The 24,614-nt window shown below is 40.6% G+C and overlaps 1 protein-coding gene and 2 long non-coding RNA genes across 9 annotated transcripts; 1 reads left to right on the top strand and 2 right to left on the bottom strand.

Annotated features, from left to right (window-relative positions):
- Positions 1–3,277: 3,277 nt before the first annotated feature.
- Positions 3,278–4,244, bottom strand: LOC130694314 (uncharacterized). Its single transcript, XR_009001980.2, has 4 exons — positions 4,111–4,244; positions 3,760–4,049; positions 3,518–3,701; positions 3,278–3,457 (listed from the first exon to the last, which is right to left on the bottom strand). It is a non-coding gene; the product is annotated as an uncharacterized LOC130694314 (long non-coding RNA).
- Positions 4,245–4,900: 656 nt separating this feature from the next.
- LOC132087947 (uncharacterized) lies at positions 4,901–5,371 on the bottom strand. The gene is made up of 3 exons (XR_009420937.1): positions 5,184–5,371; positions 5,025–5,113; positions 4,901–4,945 (listed from the first exon to the last, which is right to left on the bottom strand). It is a non-coding gene; the product is annotated as an uncharacterized LOC132087947 (long non-coding RNA).
- Positions 5,372–10,996: 5,625 nt separating this feature from the next.
- Positions 10,997–24,546, top strand: LOC130694273 (uncharacterized). 7 transcript variants are annotated; one of them, XR_009001975.2, is made up of 23 exons: positions 10,997–11,102; positions 11,553–11,598; positions 11,656–11,891; positions 13,613–13,737; positions 13,917–14,147; positions 14,852–15,004; positions 16,142–16,255; positions 16,315–16,379; positions 16,445–16,818; positions 16,894–17,000; positions 17,063–19,806; positions 19,872–19,969; positions 20,029–20,130; positions 20,244–20,369; positions 20,776–20,892; positions 21,205–21,411; positions 21,811–22,067; positions 22,779–22,967; positions 23,147–23,330; positions 23,479–23,629; positions 23,747–24,002; positions 24,107–24,184; positions 24,249–24,546. XR_009001975.2 is itself a non-coding variant. In XM_057517340.2 (21 exons), the coding sequence occupies exons 3-21, from the start codon at positions 11,807–11,809 to the stop codon at positions 23,796–23,798; spliced, it is 5,481 nt and encodes a 1,826-aa protein (XP_057373323.1). In that variant the 5' UTR covers positions 10,997–11,102; positions 11,553–11,598; positions 11,656–11,806; the 3' UTR covers positions 23,799–24,546. The 7 variants fall into 7 exon arrangements, 4 of the variants coding, with proteins under 4 accessions (XP_057373323.1, XP_057373324.1, XP_057373325.1 ...); XR_009001973.2 differs by having other exon boundaries at positions 24,107–24,546; XR_009001974.2 differs by having other exon boundaries at positions 23,747–24,184.
- Positions 24,547–24,614: the final 68 nt, after the last annotated feature.

The raw sequence follows: 24,614 nt of genomic DNA, 5'->3' as shown, positions 1-24,614 counted from the left end.
ACAGAATGAAAAGGAAATAGAATTCAAAACATAGCAACACTCATTACCATTTTCAAATTCTTCAAATAGGTAGGGCCTTTCTTCATGTTACTAATTGGTCCAATTTAAGTGAATGAAAGTACATTCGATTTAAGTAAAACTAACAACAGACTATTGATCATAACGAGTTCATTCTTTTTTTAACGCTTGAATTCGATGGACGTGTTGTAACCGCAGGAACGTCAGAACACCAAAGACTTAAAATTGAAGGTTTAAAAAAAAATCCTTCCTCTTCTACCTTTGTTGTTATTCAACACAGAATTGTTTAAAAACTGGATGCTGTTTAAGCATAAATTTTTTGCTGATGCCCGTTTGCATAATCAATATGTCTCCGCTAATCTACACAACAGCCAGTATTATTTCGCACTCCCAGACTTGTGTGTGCCATCATCCCTCTTTTTCACGTTGAATTTTTGAGATAAATATGTTTAAAAATTGCCTGTCAAGTAGCTAAAACTCTCGTGTCATGGGAGAATATTAAAGCTCATAGGGGAAACAAAACTTTAACGTTACTTTGCAGTCAATATGTTGTAGGGTGATATTCTTCTTTTCCTCGGCTCTCAATAGTGAACATTGCCCACGAAATATATAAAAGGAATTTTCATATTACGTATTATCGTTATTACGTGCAAATCGATCGAATACCTCAATGTCAAGGCAACTAAATCCTTAAGCCAATTCATCTCTAGCGCATAGACATTTCTCCATAAAATAACGTAGTCAGGTCTGTAAACGACTAGATAAGCTCAGACTAAGCAATGAACATACACATGCCCTCTACGTCCTTGTTCATTTCCTATGGTAGGTCTCTTAATTGTCTTAAATTCTTAAACGAGGTATTCGTAAGAGTATCTAATAAAAGTTACACAATTGATGCGAGTATGATATTATTGTATTTTCACAATACAAAATGAGAAATGAGTGGCGAGCGATAATGAAGATGATGGGCTATCAAATGTCAATATCTTTTAATAGCGTCCCTGGGTCTGGGTGGCAGCCGGCTGTGGGGCAGCGTACGCCTGTTGCTGGGCAGCAGCGAAGGATTGCTGAGGAGCAGCGAAGGTCTGTTGGGGTGCAGCGAAGGATTGTTGGGGTGCAGCAAAGGATTGTTGGGGGGCAGCGGCAACAGGAGCAACGGATTCTGGAGCGGATGAAGCTGGGGTCTGGAGAGCTGATGCGGCCGGGTTGATGGTGACGCACGAGCAGATCTGTTGGGTAGCTGTTACGCTGCCAGCACCTGAGACGGGGCTGGACGCAGGAATGGACTGCTCAGCAACAAAAGCTGGGCTGGCTGCTGGTCTTTGTTGTTCAAGAGAAAGTGATCCGGCGTTCAAAGCAGCCTGTTGGGCCTGGGTGGCGTATTGACCGGCCATGCTGGAACTTCCCGACTGAGATCCTTGGCTGTTTTGTTGACGTACATCAAAGTAAAGTTTAAATTAGTAAAAATTATTTTATTAAGCAGTAGCTGCGTAATTCATATTGGAACAAAAAATAGGGATAAACTTACTGGGACATGTACTGGCCGGAGCAGGAGGCAGCCAACATGGCGCAAACCATAACGACCTTGAAAAAAAAAACACGAAGTAATAATGAGATATGCATTCGATTCCGTTGTTGAAAAAACTTAAAACTTTCACATGGAGCAACTATAAATATGGTGACACTATTCAATTATGCAGAACTTGTTTTTACTTACAGTCTTGAAGGTGTTCATTTTGAGCTGGAGAGTTGAGTGTCGAACTGGAGGAGTTAACAAGGTGGAGTGTGTCTTTTCCAAGAAATCTCTGGTCTTTATATACGCCAGGGAGCTACGCATTTACTCCAGATGGAGTTTACGGTTTTCCATATCTACAGGAAATAGAAAAAAAAACTGACCTCGTTCACAGGTAAACAAGTTGGGCCTTTTCTATACTTTCACCTGTTTTTGTAGCGACCCTTCGACCTATTTTTATTGTAGTTTATAAATAAGTTCTTCTGTTGCTACCCAAGGAAGTCCGAGGTCATATCCGTTGACCAGGTTAACTAAGAAAACAGGTATACGCGGTTAACTGGTTGCTACGGTACATCCAAATGCGAAAGGTTTCCTACATGTCAAGACAGCAGTAAAACGTTAGAAAAAATAGCTTTAAAAATTTAATTTTGGGGACTTTAGTTACCTGCATTAAACACCGGTTTCTAGTTCTGCATATAAGTTTCGTAACTTATAACTGGCCATATTAATTTATTCGTCTGCAATTGACTAATTAACAATCAAATGCGATAGATTTGAGAAGTTCATCGAGTATTTATCAAACAATACCAATGCAGTTTTTGGCGTTGGTTGTTTTGTTTTAAAATTAACCATTTCTTTAATTAAATGTAAAGGAAAAGATTCACGATATTTTTCTTTGAATCTCCAAAATAAAAGTCTCGGTTCCGTCGTCGTTGAAAGTTCATTGAGAAGTTTACAAATCAAAATGTTTGTGAACTCAACAAAACTTTTCCAATTAACAGAAGTGCCATGACGTTTCATTCCTTCCTTGTACACTAGAAGGCTTACACAACAAATACCTTCATTGATATTAACAAATTCCATTCACTGTTAAACGACTTACATGTAAACGAGTTGCAATTGATTCAATTGACGTCAGGCCCCGCCTCGCTATGCCACTGCTCGTTATCGATAGTTGACATAATTATAACGGCATGAAAGACATAATTTTCACGATGATAATGCTTCATGGTTATTCTTTAAAATGTCTCATGGAAAATTTATCGACATTTTTTACGGAATTCCGCTGAAAAAAAAAGTATCGGTATCATAATGGACTGTAAATAATAAATAAGTTGTTGACATTTTAAAACCCGATTTGAATACGAAATAATCGGCTTCCAGTCTACTTACACGTGCATAACGCGAAGCGAAGAGAAAGGAAGACTTTCCTATCAGACTAATAAAAAAAAAAGCGATTTACGTAAAAGTTGTAAATATGTTTCACATTACTCACCTCCTCGCCAACATCCTCGACAACCGACGCTACGTAGTAACTTCAGCATGTACTCTTTCTTCTAATCAATAGTTTGTGGATATAATAGTTAGACCTCATGACGCGTTTTCTAGTTGCTCGCTGCACTTGAGGATTGCTCTTAAACAAATAATTGCCCTGGCATTAAAAACCAAAGAGCTCTTATGCGTTCGTACTGCTCGCACTTATTAGAATATGCAGACAAAAGCCACTACTATTTACCACGGTACGAAGGATCCGAGATGAATCGTTTAGCTTAAAAGGTCTCAGAGTCTATGTAACGAATGCACTTCCGAGTGTAGTGTCGATTAAAATTTTTTTGAACGATGGTGGAAAATAAAAAACTACGAATACATAGCCACCAGAAAGCACCGCCGCCATTCGTTTTAACTCGAACAATGTCTCCCTAAAAGCTGCGTTGAAGAAAAGGATAACGTAATTGTGGAAATGTGCGTTAACGTAAAGAAATTCACCTTAAAAATTTCCTTGCGATGTTGTAATAGTTTTGCCCTTTAAATTTGAAGCCCAACGTTTATGGTAAAATACTTCGTAGATTGGCAACAGATGGCAGCAGTGTCCAGTTCTCTTTTGTTGACATCCAAACTTTTTTTCCTTGAAGTCCATTGTTTTTGTTCCGACGTTTTGCATTGACGTAAACTGGCAAAAGAAATATTTGACGTCCGACTAGTATCATGAAACTTACTAATTACCATACTTTGGTATGCCAAAAAGACGAAACTCCGTGACGCACGAAATCAAGAGTTTTTTTATATCAAAGACTTCTACAGATTATAAGACCTACAGCATTCACCCGTTTTCCCTGCTTTCCATCCGGTAGAATAAACGGGTAATGTTTAGGATACGTACAATGGAGAATCATTGTCTCGCGGTGCAGTCCTCCGACTTCCGTCTACATTCTGAGCTTTTAAAATGAGACGGATGCGTTTTAACATCCGAATCGCTGAGCGGTCGGAAAAGAAAACTTCAAAGAAAGTCAACTGACGTCTGTAAGAATAGAAAAAGGCTAAAGTGTGGAAGTAGAATAAAAGACTTTGACTCACGTTACATTCCACGATTTGCTTAGTCGGCGGAGCGTGACAACCGGCGGCATTTGCATCCGGCTCGCATCTTTCTGGTAATACTTTCTGTTTAGTATTTAGAATTCCAAATTCCATCCGATTGTGCCAGCTGTGTCAGCGCATTGAATCGATGATATCCTAAAACATTCGTAAACAAAAATTACTTTTCACTTTTTCGTTATTTATCGTCTGCCTCCCTGCGGTTAAAAACAAAAGGATTCCGTTCAACGGAAAAGTAGATTTTGTTTGTTAAAATAGAGCACACGTGACACGGCAGACTTGTCAAGAAGAACTATTGCCTCTTAGGAGAGGTCATTGATTACAGGAAGAGGGGTAACAATCATGCAGTGACGTACGTGGAAGACGGAGCGAATAACTTGAGCTGGCCTTGGGACCGGGAAACATCAAACTATTTAAAAACAGCGATAAAAAAAATAAGCTTAACGATCGATTTGACAAGACGCCAAAGATGATGGAAAACTACAGAGGATACTAAAGGCTGTTTTTTTTTTATTAACTAAAATTATATGGGCCGGTGTTTGTTTAGTGCCAATAAAAGAGGGGTAGGGAAGCTGGCGCATTAGCATTGAAAGGGAGGGTTGGAAGGTGCGACCTGAAAAATAGATGTTATTTTTTTTTCGCTTGTGGGTTTCAGCGTAAGAATCGACAACCACTAAATATTGCGTCGAATGGGCGCTCGTGATCGATTATTCAAATAAGGTAGTATTCAAAACTTAACTGCTTTTTTTGAGTACGTCCCTCCAAAATGTTTAGGGTCCCATTTCGCTGGTTGTCGGAAAAGGTAAACAACTTTTTTTCTTCCTAAAAAAAAAAAACTGCATGACATGTAAAAATGCTGAAGCTTTCATCATATGTTTTCGCATAAACGTTTAAGACATACCAATTATGTAGGCAAAAAACGTTTTTTTACGTGATCCTTCTTCCACGTTTTATTGATTCAAAAGAACCGCTGAAAATGCAAATAGCGTCCTGCAGAAAAATGTCGAGGAATTTTATCTGTAAATAAATTTTTAAAAATGATAACAAAACACGAACAAACCTTAGACGACTTTCTGTACAACCATAGTCGACGAATTCGTTCCATAATTGAGGCTGCGTAACAAATAAATTATTAAAATTTTCTAAATGAACTTCTCTGTTTGTTAAAATGAGCGTTGCTTCTGATTGTTTTCATCATTTAATGATAGCGTTACAATCATCATGATAGAGATTTGAACTATCGCATGACGTAATCCACTGTTATGAAAGTAACCTTGCTTATCTTTCTCGCGCAGTTTTTCAAGTCATTGTCCTACTCCATCCCCCTAGAAAAGAAATTTTCTTGGTTATTCTATGACAAACACATTTTCTTTACTTTAAGTGGGGATTAACTAACAAACAAAATTAAATCGAATCACTATTTAACGAAGCCAACGACTCCAAACTGATTGACTACCGTACTACGCTTGTAATCGATGTGCACGAAGCCCAATGAAACAACTTACAAAAATAAAACGCGTAGTTGATAGAAAATGTTACACATACCACAACTCATTATCAGGTTTTTGTTTAAATTTCTTTAAGAAAATCTGATGTTCATAGAGTGCATCCGTTGGATCATTGGCGGTCGATTTATCTTCATTTTTCATCAGCGCCTCCTCAAGTGAAATTTTTGTGTCTGCTGGCGAAAAAAAAAAAATTAGTCAAGTGAGACTTTCAATTTCGTCATTGTTGATGCATCTTTCCATAATTAAGGTTGTGTAACAAGTAAATTATTAAAATGTTTTAAAGGAACATTGTTCTGCGTTGAATAGGGCGTTGCGTCTTACTTTTTTGAATATTTAGTGATAATGCTACGTTTACCATAAAAGGGTTTTGGACTATGGCGTAACATCACAGATGCTTATGAAAGAAATTATGCTTATGTTTCTGGCATATATTACTAGTATTTGAAACCCGTCTTGTCTCGTCTCTTCCGAAGTAATAATGGGTTTAATCTCTTTGCCGTTTTCGTCGAGCACTTCATTCCCAGCAACACCGGATAACTTCAAATCCGTTGTTGAACATTCGTAATTGACGAGACGGACTAATAGCCATGCAAATCGAATCACTTTTAGTAGTAGTCGACCATATCAAACTCATTGGCTAACGTACTGCACTTTGAGTTGACGTGTACGTTGTTCAATGAAGCCAAAGGCAAAAATAAAACGGGTAATCGTGAGGCATAATCATACATACCACAGTTCACTAACGAGTTTTTAATTTTCCTGTAGAAAATCTGACGTTCATCGAATCCATTCATTAGATCTTTGGCTGATTTTCATCCTGTCTGCTGGCAACGACCGAATCCAACAGCAACTTCAGTGTCCACATTGTGATGACCTGCAAGCCAGCTGAACGCCCCATGGACGTATATCTGGTATGATTCTTTATTCCAGTTTCTAGGAATTCAAATGCCAATTCAGTTAGCCATTAGTAATGCAAAGGTTTCTCCACAATCGAAGTTTTTTCCTAAGCAAGACTTTCACAATGCCATATCAAAGTAAATATTCCTCAATTAAATTAAGAACAATGGCTGCTCTGTATTTTGTCCTTAAGAAAGCAAAGCCATGAAGGCCGTTGTTTGAATTTCTTGAGACTTTAGGATAGTACAATTTTATTTGTCTGTCCTTTTTTGGCAGACCAACCTTGAGAACGATTGCCATCAGCTAAAACGACTAAATTCATTTTTACGACATCACCGAGCATGCGATGACAACTTGATCCTTTTTTGGTTAACAAATAGCCACTAAAAACACGGACAAAAATATCTTTTCGCCGATAAAACGCGAGAGCCAAACCAAAGTTTCATATTAAAATGGTGGCAATGCAGATGAAAAATTACGATCAGAAGCCCCAAGCAACAGGGAAGAACAGTGAAGCAAAACTTTAAATAACTAGTTTACAAAAAAACTTACTAAAGCTAATTGAGCTGTTGTAGGGCTGCACATGCAGGATCGACGTATTTCCTAGGATTCCAACACTGGATTATATAGAAACTGTTGCGTTTCTTCTAAACTAAAAGGATAGATCAGTTCCAAATGACCGTTCAACCTCGTGTGCCCAACTTCGAACTGACCAAGGAAGCGAACTGAGGAAGTTGAACGTTTCACCATTTACTACAAAATTTCAGTAATTGATTTCAGCAAACAAATTATAAAAATTTTTATTTTCTAAAAAATGAAAGCACTTAAAGTTAAATAATTGCAATGTAAACATTAATGTTTTTAGTTTTGGAAATTTCGCGGCAGAATTGTGAATTGTGACAGCTGTGCTGACCTCTGCTTCCGCCATTTAATTGTCGATGACGAAGGAACTAAACAATTGCGCGTCATTGTCCAACGTTATCTGACACGGTGAAGACAATGGTTACAGTAACTTACTTTTTTTTCTCAAAGTAATATTTTAAGGCAGCTTTTGGTGTGTGCTAGAATGTTAAACAATAAGCGATGTTGGAAATTTTGGTGGATAAACAATGTGAAGGCCAAATGACTCCAAGGAGTCATGCTGGTTGAACTGAGCCGTTGAGGGAAAGACCACGTTGAACAGTGACGAAAAAATGGAGACGGCATGGAGTCATCCCTTCGTTTGGCGAAGTTGAAAAAGTCCAATCAATCATGGCGAATTATCTTCGTCAACTAGTCGGGAGGCCAAAAATTTTGGTAAATATCAAATTTTCATATTTATTTGCTATTCGTGTGCCCCATCGTTTGCAAATGCTAGCCACTTCCTTTGTGTAAAGTAATCAGGGAATCGTCACAAAGTTAGAGTTAATCCATAGTTCGATAACATCATTCGTACTCCATTTGTTTCACTTAACTAAATTCGAAATCCCTGCGTTGCGACTGAGCAACTTGGAAAAAACTGTGCCTCCGGCCAATTACCAGTGCCTCTTGTGGCCGACATTTTTCGTTTGGTGTGTTTAGCAATGCTGACCAAATTCGCTTTTTTTTCTTAACTAGTTTGTTTGAGTGTTCAATATTAGTGATACTAATTCATTGTGCCTTGTATTTTTAGTCTAAGTGTAGAAACGCGTAATGTAGTATTTCTTTGTTCGTATGCCTGTATGAGAAATTTGGGGCGGCTGTATTGAATAATCGAAGAAAATCGTTTGATATCGGTAGTAAATCGTGCAAACAGCTTAATCTGTAATGGTTTTAAAGAATTTTGAGGGTCATTGCTTTCTGCATCGATTGGTGTAATTATGGAGAAAATTATTTTTCACTGATAGTGGGTAGGATTTATACATCGTAGCCTTTGCATATCAACAACGTTTGCTGTCGCTAATTACTAATATTTTCAGTTGAATTGAATTGTAGATATTGGTGCAGAAGTTTTACTGATAGCCAGATCCTTTTCCGGAACAGTCCTAAACCCAAGCGTGGGGCTTCGTGAAACTTCAGTTACTCGAAACAAAATTTTACTTTATCACTTAGATCATTTGTAAAAGCCGGATGGCTTTCCGATCATGTTTTAGACTTCTCGTTATTGAATCTACCATTCATGACGACAGCAAATTTTACTTGCATGATGCATCATATTATCAGCCATACAGCTCATTAAACGAAATTCAATTGGTCGATGTCGTTGCTTAACCAGCAGGGAAGAAATCTTGTTTACCCTCATTTTGTGTCGTAGCAAATTGCCTGTCTTGTCTGGATGCCCTACGGTGCCTAATCGTTCGTACTCATTTGCCCTACCAATCTCCCTTTGCCACATGTGATGACAAATGTCTAATATAGTAATTGTTGCTCTATTCTGTGAAAGGTATCGCAGTATTCCTGAACAGACAAGCTGGCCAACCACAGCGTTATGACGGATTTCATCATTGGGCTTGCCATCACCTGCATACGCCGAATGTTGAAGGTAGGACTATGATATGAATTATTTTATGGGAAGTCATTGACGATGTTTATGTTGCAAGAAGTTCGTTTTAACATATCACAGCAACTTAGAGAAACGAGTTCGTTTTCCTTTAGGGGGATGGGATGGGATTTTTCCTTCCTTAAAAGGGGGATGGGATGGGATTTCAAATGAAAAAAATAATCTAGACCGTTGCGCCTATCTTTTCTCATTGCAGTGCGATAGGACTAGCTTTTCATAATTAATTTTCTACAAATTGCTATCTGTCTGCGGTAATTGATGGTAAAAATAAAAGTGCAAGTAGACAATGCTGAAAAATGCCATTTGTGTCATTAAGCCCAGCCGACCGATTCATTTCTACTAACGAATCCGCCTTCCCTCTGTGTCTGCTATTACGTGGGAGGAATGGCGTAATAGCTAGTCGTTAGTGATGTGCAAAAATCGAGAGACTAATTAGGTGCTCAGTGTAATGAATGATTGTTGTCGTGGCACATTTTCCGGATGAATTTCGTTCCTCGCGTAGGCGTCTTCGTATCGTATATTTCCCTTTCATTTGTTTTCTAATATTTCCATCCTATTTTTCTTATTTTCGTTTCTTTTGGAAGACGTGCCAAGTAGATTGAAGGGTAATTGTGTCAGTCGCATCTGCAAAATCAATATTTTTACTAGGCTGTTTGTGCGTTTGCGAGGTACCTAGGATTGTGAATTAATTTTTTAATTGATCCTCCTTTGCTGTTTCGATCTTAATTTTTCTCTCGGCAATCTTTGAACTATTTTGAATTTTTCAAAATTGAAAAGTGTTTTGTTTGGGCGTTAGATGGCGTTTGCTAGCGTTTTCCCCCTTCTTAAAAAAATGGGCTTTTATTTATAGTGTTTTCTTTGCCGCTTTCCCTCTTGATTTACATATATGTAAATAAGATATTTGGAAATGGAATTGCTTATACCGCTTGTATCATCTGAAGAGTACAAAGTGCCATGGGTAGCGTGGGATTTACCAAAATGGCGACAGCAAAACCCCGAAATCGATAGTCTTCATTTCCATATCAACATCGATAAAGATGAAAATAGGATTAGGCAATTCACTCCCTGTTTTTCCCTTTCTACTCTATTTTTTTGCCCTCTTTAACTTTTTCAGGTGCACAGACTTCTTCCCCCCCCTTTCAGTTCCAATCTATTTTCATTTTGCAAAACAGTCAGGGCGACAGCGGTTTGTTAAAGCAAAAGTAAATAGGAGCTGACGCGCGTTAACAAGTTTATCCGCGACTTCCGCAATTCTTTTGGGTGTGCTCCTCTAACGCGCAGAAAGACAAGTCGCGCCAGAATGTGACATGACGTTTGTCATGCCCTCCCCATTTATTTATTTTTTTAAAAACTACTTTTCAGTCAAACATTTTCACATCACCGAAATGTAATCAAACCTCATTTTCCCTCGTCAGTAGTTAGACTATGGAGAGTTGTCAGACAAATAATAAACTAGTTGTATGGGGCATACCAAAAGGGAATAATACTAAACTCTAAGAACATGGCAGAAACCGTAACACCAGAGGATAATAAAGTACAACCCTTGCAAAAAAAAAAAAATATTGATAACACATGAAAGACAATGTGTAAGAAAATGCCAGGACGGTGGGATGATTATCGCACGCGCCTGCAACTCGTACATATCCCTCTTCACGTTTTTTTCTGCTGTTGATGAACGTCGTGCGCATCCGCGTTGCGCGGTTGGAATAATAAAAAAAAAAAAAGAAAATCTTTTGAGGAAACGAGAGACGGTGAGGATCGATAGAGCAGCATCACCGGGGATGGAGTGTATAGGTTAGTAAATGCTAGATGTAGTAGTGGGGCAAAAGCCGTTGGGGGGCACACAAGTTGAGTGGCGACAGCGGCGCTTTTTTTTTTTTTTTTCCTGATGACAACATCTAGCAGCATCAGCGAACCGTGTTTGTGTCCAGAAAATGTTTGATTTTTCACAAAATTCGTAAATGTGTTAACATTGCAATTGTTAAAGAGACCCCTAGTCTCATTTCTTTTCGCGAAGCTAAACATTTCGACAGTTGATTTTGAGCCGGTCCATCAGGTATTTTTTTTTTTTAATAAATTGAAAAGATACGCAAGTTTGAATCGATCCAAGTGCGAAAAATGAGGACCCTTGATATTTCGCTGGAACCATCTTGTCATATTTCGCAGAGACAGCTATAAAACTTTGTGCTTATGAACTGTGCGCAAGCATTCCGTCTACGTCCAGCTCTATAAAAAAAAAGCCTGATGTTCTCTCGCGGTAGTATCTTTATTATATAAGCAAGCGCATATAAAATGTGAAAAAGAAATATCTTCCGTCGCTGTAAAAAGAGATTGAACGATCCTTTGTTACTTAATAAGTGGAGTTACATCGTACAACGAACTGCAATCTCTAGAAAGGGATACTATAAAATTTAGACCTTTTTTTTAAACGAATGTGTAACGGATTTTGGATTCACCTATGTTTATCGATTTTATCTTGAATGTTTTTTTTCTTTTGTGTACACAGGGATCGCGAGAGATTCATTCCGTAAATGAGGACGTCCTACTTCTAGGTATTTAATCTTTTTACATCTCAGCTTGTTCTTTTTTCATTTGAAATTAATGTTTAGGTCGGGTCAACACGAGTCTCAACATAGGCCCAAGAAAACAGCAAGAGAATCCATCATTAAACCTATCAATTCGGCCGTGTGGAAGGAGCACTGCTCATCACTGAAGATTGAGAGCGTCTCGTAAAAATCAAAAAAAAAGAACGAAGAAGACATGGCGATCAATATAAGAGCTTACTCGAGAGATTCGGACACTAACGTCGGAAATGCCATCATTCAACAGCATCACGCACCGCCAGGTCCGTCACATGTTTTTTTTTTTTCAGGCTAAAATTGCGGCAATTTTAGAGAATAAGAACAATAGGATTAGTCCTATCAAAGGGATAATTTGGCTTATTATGAAAACATAATAGCACGGGGGCAACAGATGTTTGCGTTCTTAGTTAACCTTACTCGCCGTTTGTTTTTCTCTTGAATCCGTGTATAAATAGACAAAAGGACAGACGCGTACACGCCAGTGAGAATGAGAAAGATTAGAGGGAGGGGGGGGGCGCTAAAAAAAGAAGGTGTACAGCGGGGCTGTTGCCAGATATGTTGCCGGGGTGACCCTAGCGTCTGTGAAAGAGTTTCTTGAAAAGAATTTAACGTCAGTCGTTCAGTAACCGTCAATCCGGACGGGGATTCTCGTGTTCACTGCTATTTTTGTTTAAGATATTCCGCGTGTTCTTTGGAAAACAACTGTCGTTTTGATTAAAGAAAAAGGTTCGTACTGTGCGAGCATTTTTAATTATAGATTTTAAAAGGATTTTCATTTGCTAGTTTCTGTGATGTTCGCCAATCTTTTGTTTTCGATCCTTATTCAGCAAAGACGTAGTCATCAAATTTTTCTTTGGGTGTCTTTGATGTCACGCACCATTGGACTATCAAGCGCGTAGCTACAGATCTTTCACCATCGATCGTATTAAAACAGAGCGCAATTTAACCGTCCCTTTTTTCAAATTCAATGCCGAGCTTGACATATTTGTTAAGCTGTAAAAACAACTTATTTCAGATTGTTTTTTTTTTTTTCGTATATAGGACAGGCATTTCCCAGAGTAGACCAAAAGTAGACATAAGAATATCGTTCATAACTTCCTTGAAAATCAGTTTCGGGAATCTATTTTTAGAGAGGATACACTTGCTACGGCCAAATACTCCCATACAATCCCGCCATTCATTTAAATGTCTTTATTCCGCCGTTAAAGGGGGGGATTTTATCGAACAACAATTTCCTAATTTAAAGGGTCGAAAATGGGGGAAAGAGAACAAATGCGGATGTTGTGGGATGTTCCGGAAGTAGCCCCCCTCTTTAGAAACAAGATGTTTTTTTAGGGGGGGGAATGGTGGAATTCACCATAGACGTGGGAAAGAAAAAATAGCAGAGACAATCTGTCTGGATTCCATAAAAGTTTTCGGCGAATGTGGCATAAATCGATCAATTTTCTTAGGCAATTCATTTTTGTCGTGTTTTTTTTTAAATCGGAATGTTTAATTTCTAGCCAACGAATTGTTTTCAAAGAATTCAGTTACAATGTCGTGATATTGGAGATAAGAAATCTGCAACATTCGATCGCATTAGTTTTTCTTATCAGACCCACAGTTCGATTTTTCTGAGCAAAACAATCGCTGAAAAGGCCTCTGCAATGTATTAACGAAAAGTAATCGAATGTCACCAGAGTCTAAACAAGATTTTAGGATTTATATTTACATTTTCCGAAAAATGCTGCTAGCGGGAAACTTATTAGAGTAGTCCACAGTTAAACCCAGAGGACCTTTATTATATGCGTTGTTTCCCCATTGGATGTGGATATTGCGGATGCCCTGAAGAAGATATCCATCTTGTTTGCGTCGAGGCTCTTTATTTATAGATCTTTCTTTTTTTTTGCGCCTTTTGATCCAATTATTCGAAAAGCGTTAAATCTAACGTTCTTTTAATTACCACTTATTAATCTATCGATTTAATGTCAATAAATTTGATTAGGAGCGCTAAGAGGATTGCCAACTTCTCGGGATTTTGGTGGCGCCGTTGGAAACGTTCATCATCCGACAGGCCAGCCGGCGGGCAGAGGCAACCGAGGCAACAACCGGAGTGACGTTTCCATTCAAGTCAGTTGCACTAGAATTTATTAACTATCCAAAATCATGAAATGCTGGAAAATCAATTGACTTGCAAGCAAATCAGCTGTTTTGACAGTCTACTCAAAATGACGTGTCAAGGGCAACAGCTTCGATTTATTATTAGACCCTGCGTCACACACGTCAGTTGACATGAAACTATTTCGCAGGTTGACGTCGGATCATCGAAAACGGCCAATAGCGATCGAATGGGCCGTACAACAAAAAATCCAAAAGTTGGAGGCGCTGGAAAATCGGAGCAATATGAAACGGCCCTTTATTCAAGAGAAGACATTCGCGAACAGTATTGCATCAACAAAAAAGAAACGGATGTGCTGGATCGCTCGTCTCACGTGCGCCAAAGAGCCAAGGGATTCTTCGGATGCTTAACAAGTCGCAAGGTAACATTTTTTTTTCTTAAGTTATAAAAAGGGAGCATCTTATTTAAGGGTAATTTTTTGTTTGCACTCTTTTACATATTATTATTTAATCTTATGCGGCAGCCATCTTGTCCCTTTCTTTTTTTAACGTTTTGTTTGCTCCGTCTCTCAAAAGAGGACCATGCAGAAGAAAAAATCAATACAGGGGGATCCACACAGAGAGTTGGGTGAACATGAATATACGTCTATATACTGGCAGCTTACATAGATATTCCGGTCGCATCCGCTTGCTTCTGTCCTTATGACTCGCTGGATTGTAAATAGTCGGCTCTTTAATCGCCACACCGTCATAAAATGGCGTCTGTGTACGCCGTAAAAAAAGAGATACAAATGTCATAGGGATCGTCACACAGTGAACGGCAGGTTTTGTCCATCAATCAGATCGGATGTTGTTTCAATTTTCCCTCTGATGGCATTTTTGTGGAACAGGAATTTTTAGACAACGATTTCTTGTAAACGATAAAACATTCGGGGAGAGGCTATTTCTTATTCTTCAATAATTGAAGAACACGGGAATCGATCGATATCAAGACAACAAAGAATCCAAGACGTTAGCAAACTGTGTAGAGATGCATCGGTGATTTATGAGCAGGAAATCTTTAATCGTTAAAAGGAGGGTTCGATTTTTAGCACAAAATTTTTACAAAATGTTTGTATTCTTACAGGATCATGGAGCTAAAAAAAAGAAATCACGATCGTCCTTCTTTTCTGCGTTGTGCGTCCGACGGGCGAGCGAAGAGAATTTGTACAACGGCTGCAATAAACCCGTAGCCAATACAAATCGGAGCGTCACTCTACCTGCACTTCAGCCATTTACGGTAAAATTTAATCATTCTAATTATCTGCACCGTTTCTCGTTTCGCTTCGTAACGAAACAAAAAAGAACATAACTGTTCATTCAAATCAACTAGAAGCGTGTTAGATTACGTATTGATACTCGTTCTAGTTCTATCGTAGATCGAATGTATACACACGCAAAGGAGAGAAAATTGGCCGTATTTTTTAAGCAGGGTTTCATTAAAAAGAATAGGAAACCTTCAGCTAAAGAAAACGTCAGCTCCCATTTATGATTTAATCAAACTGTGCCTTTTAAATCTAATACTGTTGCTTTTTTCCTCCTTCACAGCTTTTGTGTGTTACGTTGTTGTAGCCCAGGAAATGAAAATGGCAATCATTTTCTTCTCTGCCGGATGTTGAGTAGAGAAGACTGTTAACCGCTGTGTGCGGCTGGTTATTGACATTTTGGTTTGTTGATCTTTTCAACCGGCATGCGTGATTCGTTAGGGAACTAAAGAAGCGTATAGAATCAAATCAAGAGAGCTGTTTACATCAAGGTTGTGATGTGGAATAATCAGATACACATGACCCACGGGCATGTCATTGGCCTTTGAAAAACTCAATTAGGAATTATCCCAGAGTGTTAACATGTTTTAGTGTGTGCACATTTCACACCAAACTATGTGCAGTGTCAGGTCTTTGTTCGTGTAAGATGGAAAATAGGATGCAACTTGCAAACTAGAGCCATTTTCCATTAGCCTACGTAGCCTTTTGTTTTCATGGTTCCACTTTAAAGCTATTGTCAACAGACAGTGTAAGCAACCATTTTGTAAATCTGCTAACAATGGGACCAATATTGATCAACCCACATGCAACATGGAAAGTACATTTATCTCAAGCATTCAACTTTAATGTTAGATCTAGAAAAAGGGACATTTAGCTAGAGTCTGAAGTATTGTAGGAAGAAAGTGGGGCAGATGACACAGAGGAAGATAAAAGTATCAACTTGGATACATTTTTTATAACCCGTCTTTTGAATAAGCCTGTTGTCAAAAGATAAAACAAAGCTATTTGGTATGCCATTCAACCAAGAAGTTGGGCTACAATCTTTACAGAACGGTTTTGAAAAGTTATATACATAAAAAATGTAACGTCTTATTTTTATTTTTGAAATGTAGGTTCCTCTTCGCGATGATGGCTCGAATCAACCAGGCTTGTTTCGGAATCGTCCTCAATCATTCTGTACAACTGATCCACGCAGATTCTCCATGCAAACCTCAACTGCTCCTTGCGTAAATTCAGTGTTTTTCATTCTAATCTGCTTAATTTTAATTTTCTAAAATGTATTTAGATTGTGAATAGCTATGCACCTCGCCATTCTGATCCAGATTGGAAAATTAGCACGTTGCCCATTCAGTGAGTATTTGCTTCTAAATCTCTGTAATAAAATATTACAGATTTAAATTTGATATTTGATGCAGTCGGACAAACAGTGATGCTCCAAATGAAAATGAAAATTACGGATCTAACCATCCGTTCCGGTATGGTGGCAGATTGGCCTACACACAACCAAACACGCCTGAACTATCGGCTGCACTTTACCGGAGGCAGGTCATGTCCAGCGAGGCCCTTTTAGATGATAGAAGATCTACCGGTTCGATTTCGAAACATGTCAGTTTCGATGCTTCGTCTCCTTGTTCAGAAATTTACACGTCAGCCGTTCCAGCAAATGCTTCCAAAAGCCAGGAACGGCTTTTAGACGGCCGTAAAACTCCTGAGCCATTCATCGAATCCAAAAGACATCCACATCAGACAGCTGCATTTTCTCCAGTATTGGCTCGTGCCATCCTTTTAGGTATTTTTCCATTTATCACGATTTATTTTAACGAAAATTTGTCATCCAAATGAATTGCACGTTTGCACACAATAGAGAGATTGCGCCAAGCGTCGATGCGAAGCCAGGCCACGCAAACGGAAGGTTATTATAATTCAACGACGTCACTCTCCTACCCCAGTTGCTATAGTGGCGCAGGATCGGTAAAATGGATCGATACTTTGTTTTAAACCTATTTTTTTTTTTACTTAAAAATTCTTTCCAGCAAGTGTCGATTCCGGGAGCTGTCAGCACAGTCACACGCCAAGTGCAGACGAACTTTGAACCGCGTTCATCTAAAGAAACAAAACGATTAACAAGAAGCTCGTCGGCTGTGGATCAGGACGTTGAAGGAGAAAGAGAATGTCAGAAAACAGAGGCTGAATTCCAGCCATTAAAACGTTTGCCGGATGAACTAAGTCAATCTCAACCGGAAGAAATTGGAGAATATAAAAAGACTCCATCACCTGACCGAGGGTCGCCCAGCACGGGTAAACACGTGCGTTCCAGCAGACGGAGACAATTGTTGAAAGCTTTATCGGAAGGAACGATCCTGCTGGATCGTAAACGTGCCCGACGTTTTGCTTCCGGCTATGTTGAAGTTAATGTTCACGACAACGAACGTTCGCCCGTCGAAGAAGTGGCTGGCAGAGTCCTCGTTCACGATCCAATGCGCCACGGCTCCAGTGAGGATGGAAGTTTCGACGATGAGGAGCTTTTTGCTTCGTCGCTTCCGCTGAAAGGAAAAGCCACAACTTCCTCGCAAGATATCAACCGCTCGTTGGGTTTCACTGACGTGGAAGACGTTTGGTCTGACTCGGAGCATCCGCCAGACGGGCAAACGGAAGACGTCACCTCTACGTCTTTTCTTCAAGCGCAGAAATCCTTCGACTCGAACGCCTCTCTGCCGGACACGGCCGGCAACTACAGCGACGAGTTTGGCAGCACGTCGCAAGTGACGGTCCTCCAGCCGAACTCGTCCTGTGTAGGTCCCAATGAAAAGGCAAATAATTCGTTCGTTGTCACGTGCGATTCAGATTTGGATGCACCGCGTCCGCCTACACCACCACCTAGACGCCCACCAGCCACAATCGATCCAGCGGAAGCACTAGAAATGGAGAAGGAAATTATGGTCCAGTTTCCTCCATGGCCAGGATCTCATGACACTGAAGTGATCCCGGCCCCGCCCAGTTTTGCTTGTTCTTCCGCCAATTCGTCTCTTCATCCGGAAGATGATGATGATTCAATTCCTCCTCTCCTACCCCAAGACGTTGAATTATCAAACAATCAGATGAGTCAACGCGTTTTATTGCGTCACATGAAGAACGGATCGAAAAGCATGTCTGAGACGATTACATCCGTCGATTCGGATTCTTCCGGTCGTCGAGTGACCGAACATGAAACGTCAGCCAGTTCTGAACCTCTCAGTCCGCCTGTCAGCGAGCTCAATAGTCCTTTGCAAGCGGATATCAACAGCAAACCGGCTGGGTTGGATTCCACCGATACGAATTCGGACGCGTTTTTGACGGCCCTGTCGGATCATTTGACGACGGCCGGACTGACGGAAGTCTACAACACGGCGATGGAGCGCAGTGAAAGGAGCTTCAGAGAAAGTGACACTTCACATAACAGCACTCTGAGAATGGATCATTCCGGCGTTCAAGAATTGCCCTACGAATCTCCTCCACCTCTCGATGGGCCTCCTCCGTTGCTGACGTCACCGGATTCAAACAACGATGGGCAAGACATTTGCCGAGAGAGTTCCACATCCGGAAGCTATAGCCTGGAAGCTACTCCTTGCGCTTCACTTAGTCCGATTGCTGGCCTCGCGGCTGTAATGGATTCAACAAAACAAACTTCGAATCCGGAATCTGTACTAGTTTCCACTCAAGAGGGCGCTGTTGCCAAGGCAACCGATCGAAAAACGTTGAGGGAGACAATGAAATTGCAATTTCCGCCGGGATCCAGCATGTTTTCTTCGACGGCTTCGCCTTCCACTCCGACCAAATCTGGGGCCAGCGGAAGACGTAAACATTTCACGCAACAGCAATCGACCAATCAGCACAGTTCGACTGATTCGGAAGACAATGATGAAGCCGGAGATCGTTCCAGCCGGAAGCGGAGGTCGAACAAGAACAATGTCGCCACAGAGCCCGCACCTGATGTGGTCAAACGTCCGTCTTCCAAGCACAAGAAAACGCGCAATCGAGATCCTATCACTCCGAACAATTCATTTTCTATTCCGGATGGATGTGCCAAAAAACGTGATTCTCAAATCGCGGCGGATGTTACGACACCCGGAATGGTTCGCAGTCCAGCAATGCACGAAGGCTTCCGATTGGCGGATTGGGACGTTGCCGCACCGCAAATATCGCCTCCGGCAAACGCGGAATTATCGGATGAACACAATTATTTCACTCTGCAACATCCGAGCGAGTCTTCCCTCCACGATCCGGACAATATGGCCGACATGGTTGGCAAATCGTGGAATTTAACGGCCCCATCTCCATCGCACAAACAGAATTGCGATTCCATTCGATCCGTCAGTCCCGGAAGCGACAATGTCTTTGTTTCTGAAACACCAGCTGAGATATCTGGCAACGGTGGAGTACCTCCTCCGCCGGAAGGTTTTGCCGATTCACCGGCCATTTTGGCACCTGACTGGAATTTAACTTCCAAGACGCACGGCAGTCAGGCGGACTCGATCAGCTGTGACAATCAAGAAATGAGCAAAAGGAAGCGGGATTCCGGCCGTAGCAAACGGACCAAGAGTTGCACATTACCGGCGGGCAATTCGAGCGCATCGGCCTTGTCAGCCGAAACGGCTGATTCGTCTGACAATCAAGTCCCTCACAGGACCGTTTCCACCATCGACATGTGGTATCCGGAGACTCAACTGCCGCCCAAAAGGCAATTGACCGTTCGTGCCAAGTCGGAAGAAAAGGAACGTTTTAATCGACCTGTTAGACGGTAATTAAAGTCGTCTTGTTTTTCAATCGTCGTTCAAAAGATTGTTTTGCGCTCAACACGGACAGGAACTTGAATCATTTAATCAGATCCGTCGAGGCCAGCTGGGATTCTCTCGGTTCTAAATTGAGTTGCGACGGAACACCTTTAGATGATGAAGACGCAGGTATTTTAATTTTAATTTTTAATTAATAGTACGTTATAAATTTTGTTTGGTGTTGAAAGGTATTTACAATGCGAGCTATCGGGCTGGTGCGTGGGCATACATCGGCGAGACGGAAGAGCTGCAAGTCTGGCGCCGTTCCCAACCGCAGACGCCGTTACAAGGTGATCGATCTTTTCTTAGACTTGTCATCATCATTGAAGAGACATTTCATCCGTGTAGCATTCTAGAACTCATTATCTCTCGCTTGATCTCTTGTTGAAAAATTCTAAAACAGAAACCGACGATTCGTCGACGGCATCCGAAAAAGACTTCCGCCGTAAATACACATCCATCACACACCGCATGGTTCACCGCAAGTCCAGCGTGGAAATGTTCAGACGGCTCGCAACCAGCACATTCGGTAAAAACTTATCCATCAATTTTTGTTTTGTTTTTTTCATAGAAAGTTTGATATAGATTCTTTTAATTTTTGGGGAAACAAATTTTTTATAAATTAACATGCACTTAACGCTCTCTTACACTGGTGAACCGGAATTCCGGAATTTGTTTTTAGAGCACCGGCACATAAAACGAGAAAAATTCCTTGTAGACTAACACTTTTTCATTAAAAAAATTTTTGAATATCTTTCGTGTGATGTGATCCGGAATTTGGAACAGCCACGTGAATCACGAAATTGTTTTCAGCTCCAATGTATCAAAACAAAAGACAGTTGTGGCTACGATTGACCCAGTATTTTAATTTTTTTTTGTTGTGTTTTGCTGTTGTTGTTTGTTACTCCCCCCGTTGTTGTTGCTGCGGCCCATAGATCCAACCACCGACTCAAGTGTCAGACACTCTTTACAAGATATTTACCAGTTGATGTTGATGATTTGGTGCCGAGAGAGTCTGGCACTGCGCAGACTAGCGGACATTCGTCCAGGCGGTACGTAAAACAGAACACACTGCGGTGTCAAACAACTGTGCTATGGATTATGCACTTCATCATCTTCATCTCTGGATTATTTCGATCTTTATTTTTTCTTTTTTTTTTTTTATGAAGAAATTGTTTGTGGTCTCGCCATCTTGAACTAACATTTCCCACGACTTCCCACTCATTTGTCTTTTAACCGTATCGTTGTTGTAGGGTTTCTTGGTAGCCTGATCATTTCCCTTTTCATCCACACTGTTCTCATCTAATTAACTAGAATTTATTAATTAATAGTTTTTTTTTGTTTTTTTTTAATTTCCCCGGTAGAGTGCGATAATGTCGTCCTGGTGAAGAGAGAATCGGGCGAGTTTGGATTCAGAATTCACGGTTCTAAGCCGGTTGTTGTGTCAGCCATTGAGCCTGGAACTCCAGCTGAATTGTCTGGATTGCAGGTGGGCGATATCCTCATTAGTATCAACGATGTCAACGTCCTCGATTCGTCTCATTCGGAAGTTGTACGCATCGCCCATACAGGTTAGTTGTAGTGACTTTTTTCATTGATAGATGGCGTTAGTCTTTCTTTTCTGGCGGGATTGCAACTCTTTCGCAGTTTGCGAGGGAAAATTGTTTTATGACGTGCACCCTTGAGTGCACTTAACTTCATGGCTGATCTAGTTTGTCGGGGGTCTCTCAACTTTCCTTTATTGGATTACTGCCATAGTTTTTATTATCTGTACTAAGTTGCCTCCCATTGCAAATTTGAAACTGACGTCGCTTTTGCTAAACTCGTTAACTTCTCAGCAGTTGCTCGAATTCTCTTTGCACTATAACTTTACCTTTTTCCACTTAAATCTAAAAGGCCATGACCTTACAATAGCTAGGATACAATCTCCAAACAATCAAAGTGTAAATTATTTTGTTGTTTATGTGTAGGCACAGATGAGCTGAAGCTTGAGGTGGCAAGAACATGCAACATCCTGTCAACGAACCCCATTTTGGCTGCAGACCAATCAACAACTGATGGTTCCCAGGGAGGCAACACCACTGACAACGAGTCTCCCATTCTGGTGGGTTACCTGTGGAAGAAGAGCCAGTCAGCCAGCCGGGCTGACGAGAGCAGCAACGTTTGGTACAGGAGATGGTTCGTCCTCAAGAGAGACAACTGTCTCTACTACTACAAAAACCAAGATGTGAGTGCATTTTCCTACATCATCATCCAAGCAAATCAATTAGTTGCATGTCAGGGTTGTCTTCGCTGCCAAGGTCTGGCCACTGAAGGTTGAACTTGGCAGGTCCACTATTCCACGACTGATGGCATAATCCAATAGTTTTGTCAGCAATTACAATTGGGAAATGTCATGTTCTTCAACATCTCTCCATCAGGACCCCTACCAGATAAATTTTGTTATTTTTTCCAGGAAAGTCAGAAGTGTGTGTATATGGAAACGTTCAAATAAGGGGGGAGGAGGAGGAAACGAGACGTCGGGGCCCATTTCTATTCAGGTGGAACGAGCGTGAAGATTTGATCACGCAATTGCATTTTTTTCTATGAGAATCACAAAAGGGAAAGAGACGATCAAATAAGGCCGGCCAAAACGGCTCTCCCTTTGCTTTCAGACTGGTCTAACCAATCATGGGTAATTTCCCATTGTACGGTACCCACACAAAGCGATCGATACTCTCTCTGTCCTTGCGTCTCTCTGAACATGGTCTAGCAGGAAGAAAAATACAATAAAAGAGTAGTGAACACCGCTCCGAGGGGGGGGATTTTCAATAGCCTAATAACAGTCTCTAACACAAGTCCCCTTTTTATATTTTCTTTCGTAATTTACCGTCTGTTGCTGGCTGTTGGCCATGCGACTTTGTTTCTATGTCTAATATTGAATTTCTTTTTGAAACAGAGTTCGCAGCCATTGGGAGCCGTTTCTCTTTTGCACTACACGGTGACTCGTACATCGTTTGCCGAACGACCTCACGGTTTACTGTTGAGCAAAGGTGGAACTATACGACATTGGCTGGCAGCCGAATCTACGGAATCGGTTGAACTGTGGCATTCCGTCTTCAATCACGCTTCTAAAGCCGCCGTCCAGGTACACACACACACATACACTATTTGTAAAAAAAAATAATCGTAAAAAATAAAACAAAAATGAGGGATCAGATAACATAGGAAAAAGAGAAAATAAGCTGCTTATTTATTTAACCTAAAAGAAAAAAACCACTGAGTGTGTCGTCGTCTTGTGTGTCTTTTCCTCTTTTGGCCCGGCAGGATGTTTGGCTGGAGATGTGCGCCCAGAACATCCAATTGCCGCCGGCGTCGATGGCATCGCCCGACTGCGTCGGCCATCTCATGAAGCTCGGTCACCGGGCCAAGGAATGGCAGCGTCGACTCTGCCTTCTCAAAGACGCCTGCCTCTACTTTTACGTCGACATCAACGTCTCGTCTGCCCTCGGTAATTATTTTTTTTTTCCCTTTGAAAATGATAATTATAATAATCCCCCCCTCTATCGGTGCCCCGCAGCAGTTCAAAGTCTTCCCCCCTTATGACATTTTCTCTTTGATGTTGATTGGATTTAAATCTCTTCTCTCGTTTGGGACAGGAGCGTTGCACTTGCACGGTTACCGCGTCCAGGCCTCGGGCACGACGGCCTCGAGCGGTGAGCGACGCAAATTCGCCTTCGAACTGTTGCCGCCTGAGCCGCGCATGCGCCATTTCCACTTTTACACCGACTCGGAGAACGATCGCAAACGGTACATACTTTTTTGTTTTTTATTCAAAAAGGAGTCACGCCACCAACCCATTTACTTGTGTTTGGGGCTGGCGTGACACGAAACATGACGTGATCCCACATTTTTTTTCGCCCCCAGGTGGATCGCCGCTTTGGAGTACTCGATCGATCGATGGATCAGAGTCGGCTAGTCGTCACTTTGAAATACCAACCCCAATGAATATATAAATAACTGCGTTTACATCTAGAACGGAATTTCGTTCATTTTTACACAACTCCTCTAGACCTTCTTTTTTGATTCTTCCTCATGCGTGTTATTTCTCCTCTTTGTAAAATGCAATAGCAACAACAACGGTCGGCTTCGCTATTTTCTCCTCGCAACCGCAGACAACAACGTGGGTGCCAAAACAGATGTTCTCCTATATAAAAATAATCCTCATTGTTTATTATTTATTTTTTTATTTTTTTTTAAAAATTATTTTTTTTTTTTAAATTCTAGTTTGGTTTTGCTCGACGAACTCCAGCCCCCAAAAGAAGAACAACAAAAAGTTTTTTTTTTTTCATTCTTTTATTCGAGGTAAATAATGACGTTTTTTTTTATTATAATTTTTTATTTTCATGGAATTATCGACCTCCACCAGGTGTGTCAATTTACATAAAAGATGGAAATTTTTTATTATCTTTTAAAAGACGCGCACAACAAAACTGTGTCAAACACAAACGGCTGTTAGTTTCACCGTTTACCCCACCACATTTCTTCTATTTGTGTGTTTGAATGTTTGAGCGTGATTCCCGAAAAAAAAAAACAGCTCCCGATCCCCCCCTTAAAAGATTATTTATAGCGATGATGATTTCATAATCATTCAGTCAATGACTTGTGTGACAATGATGGACGGGAAAGAGAATGAGAACAAAAATAAAATTCAAAAAAAAAAAAAATTCATTTTTGATTCAAAAATTGGAAAAATTTGGGGGGCGGGGTAAGTAAGAAAGGGACTAGTGTTCAT

This window comes from Daphnia carinata, chromosome 4, assembly GCF_022539665.2.
Source record: "Daphnia carinata strain CSIRO-1 chromosome 4, CSIRO_AGI_Dcar_HiC_V3, whole genome shotgun sequence".
Taxonomy (NCBI): domain Eukaryota; kingdom Metazoa; phylum Arthropoda; class Branchiopoda; order Diplostraca; family Daphniidae; genus Daphnia; species Daphnia carinata.
This window is presented reverse-complemented; position numbering and strand designations above follow the sequence as displayed.

What these genes read in the sequence shown, in the direction of transcription:
- LOC130694273 (XM_057517340.2), top strand. Translation starts at nt 11,807, where the DNA reads ATGGCGATCAATATAAGAGCTTACTCGAGAGATTCGGACACTAACGTC. An exon ending in GCTATAGTGGCGCAGGATCG is followed by an intron (nt 17,001 to 17,062) that starts GTAAAATGGATC and finishes AATTCTTTCCAG; the next exon opens with CAAGTGTCGATTCCGGGAGC. An exon ending in GCTCGCAACCAGCACATTCG is followed by an intron (nt 20,370 to 20,775) that starts GTAAAAACTTAT and finishes TGCGGCCCATAG; the next exon opens with ATCCAACCACCGACTCAAGT.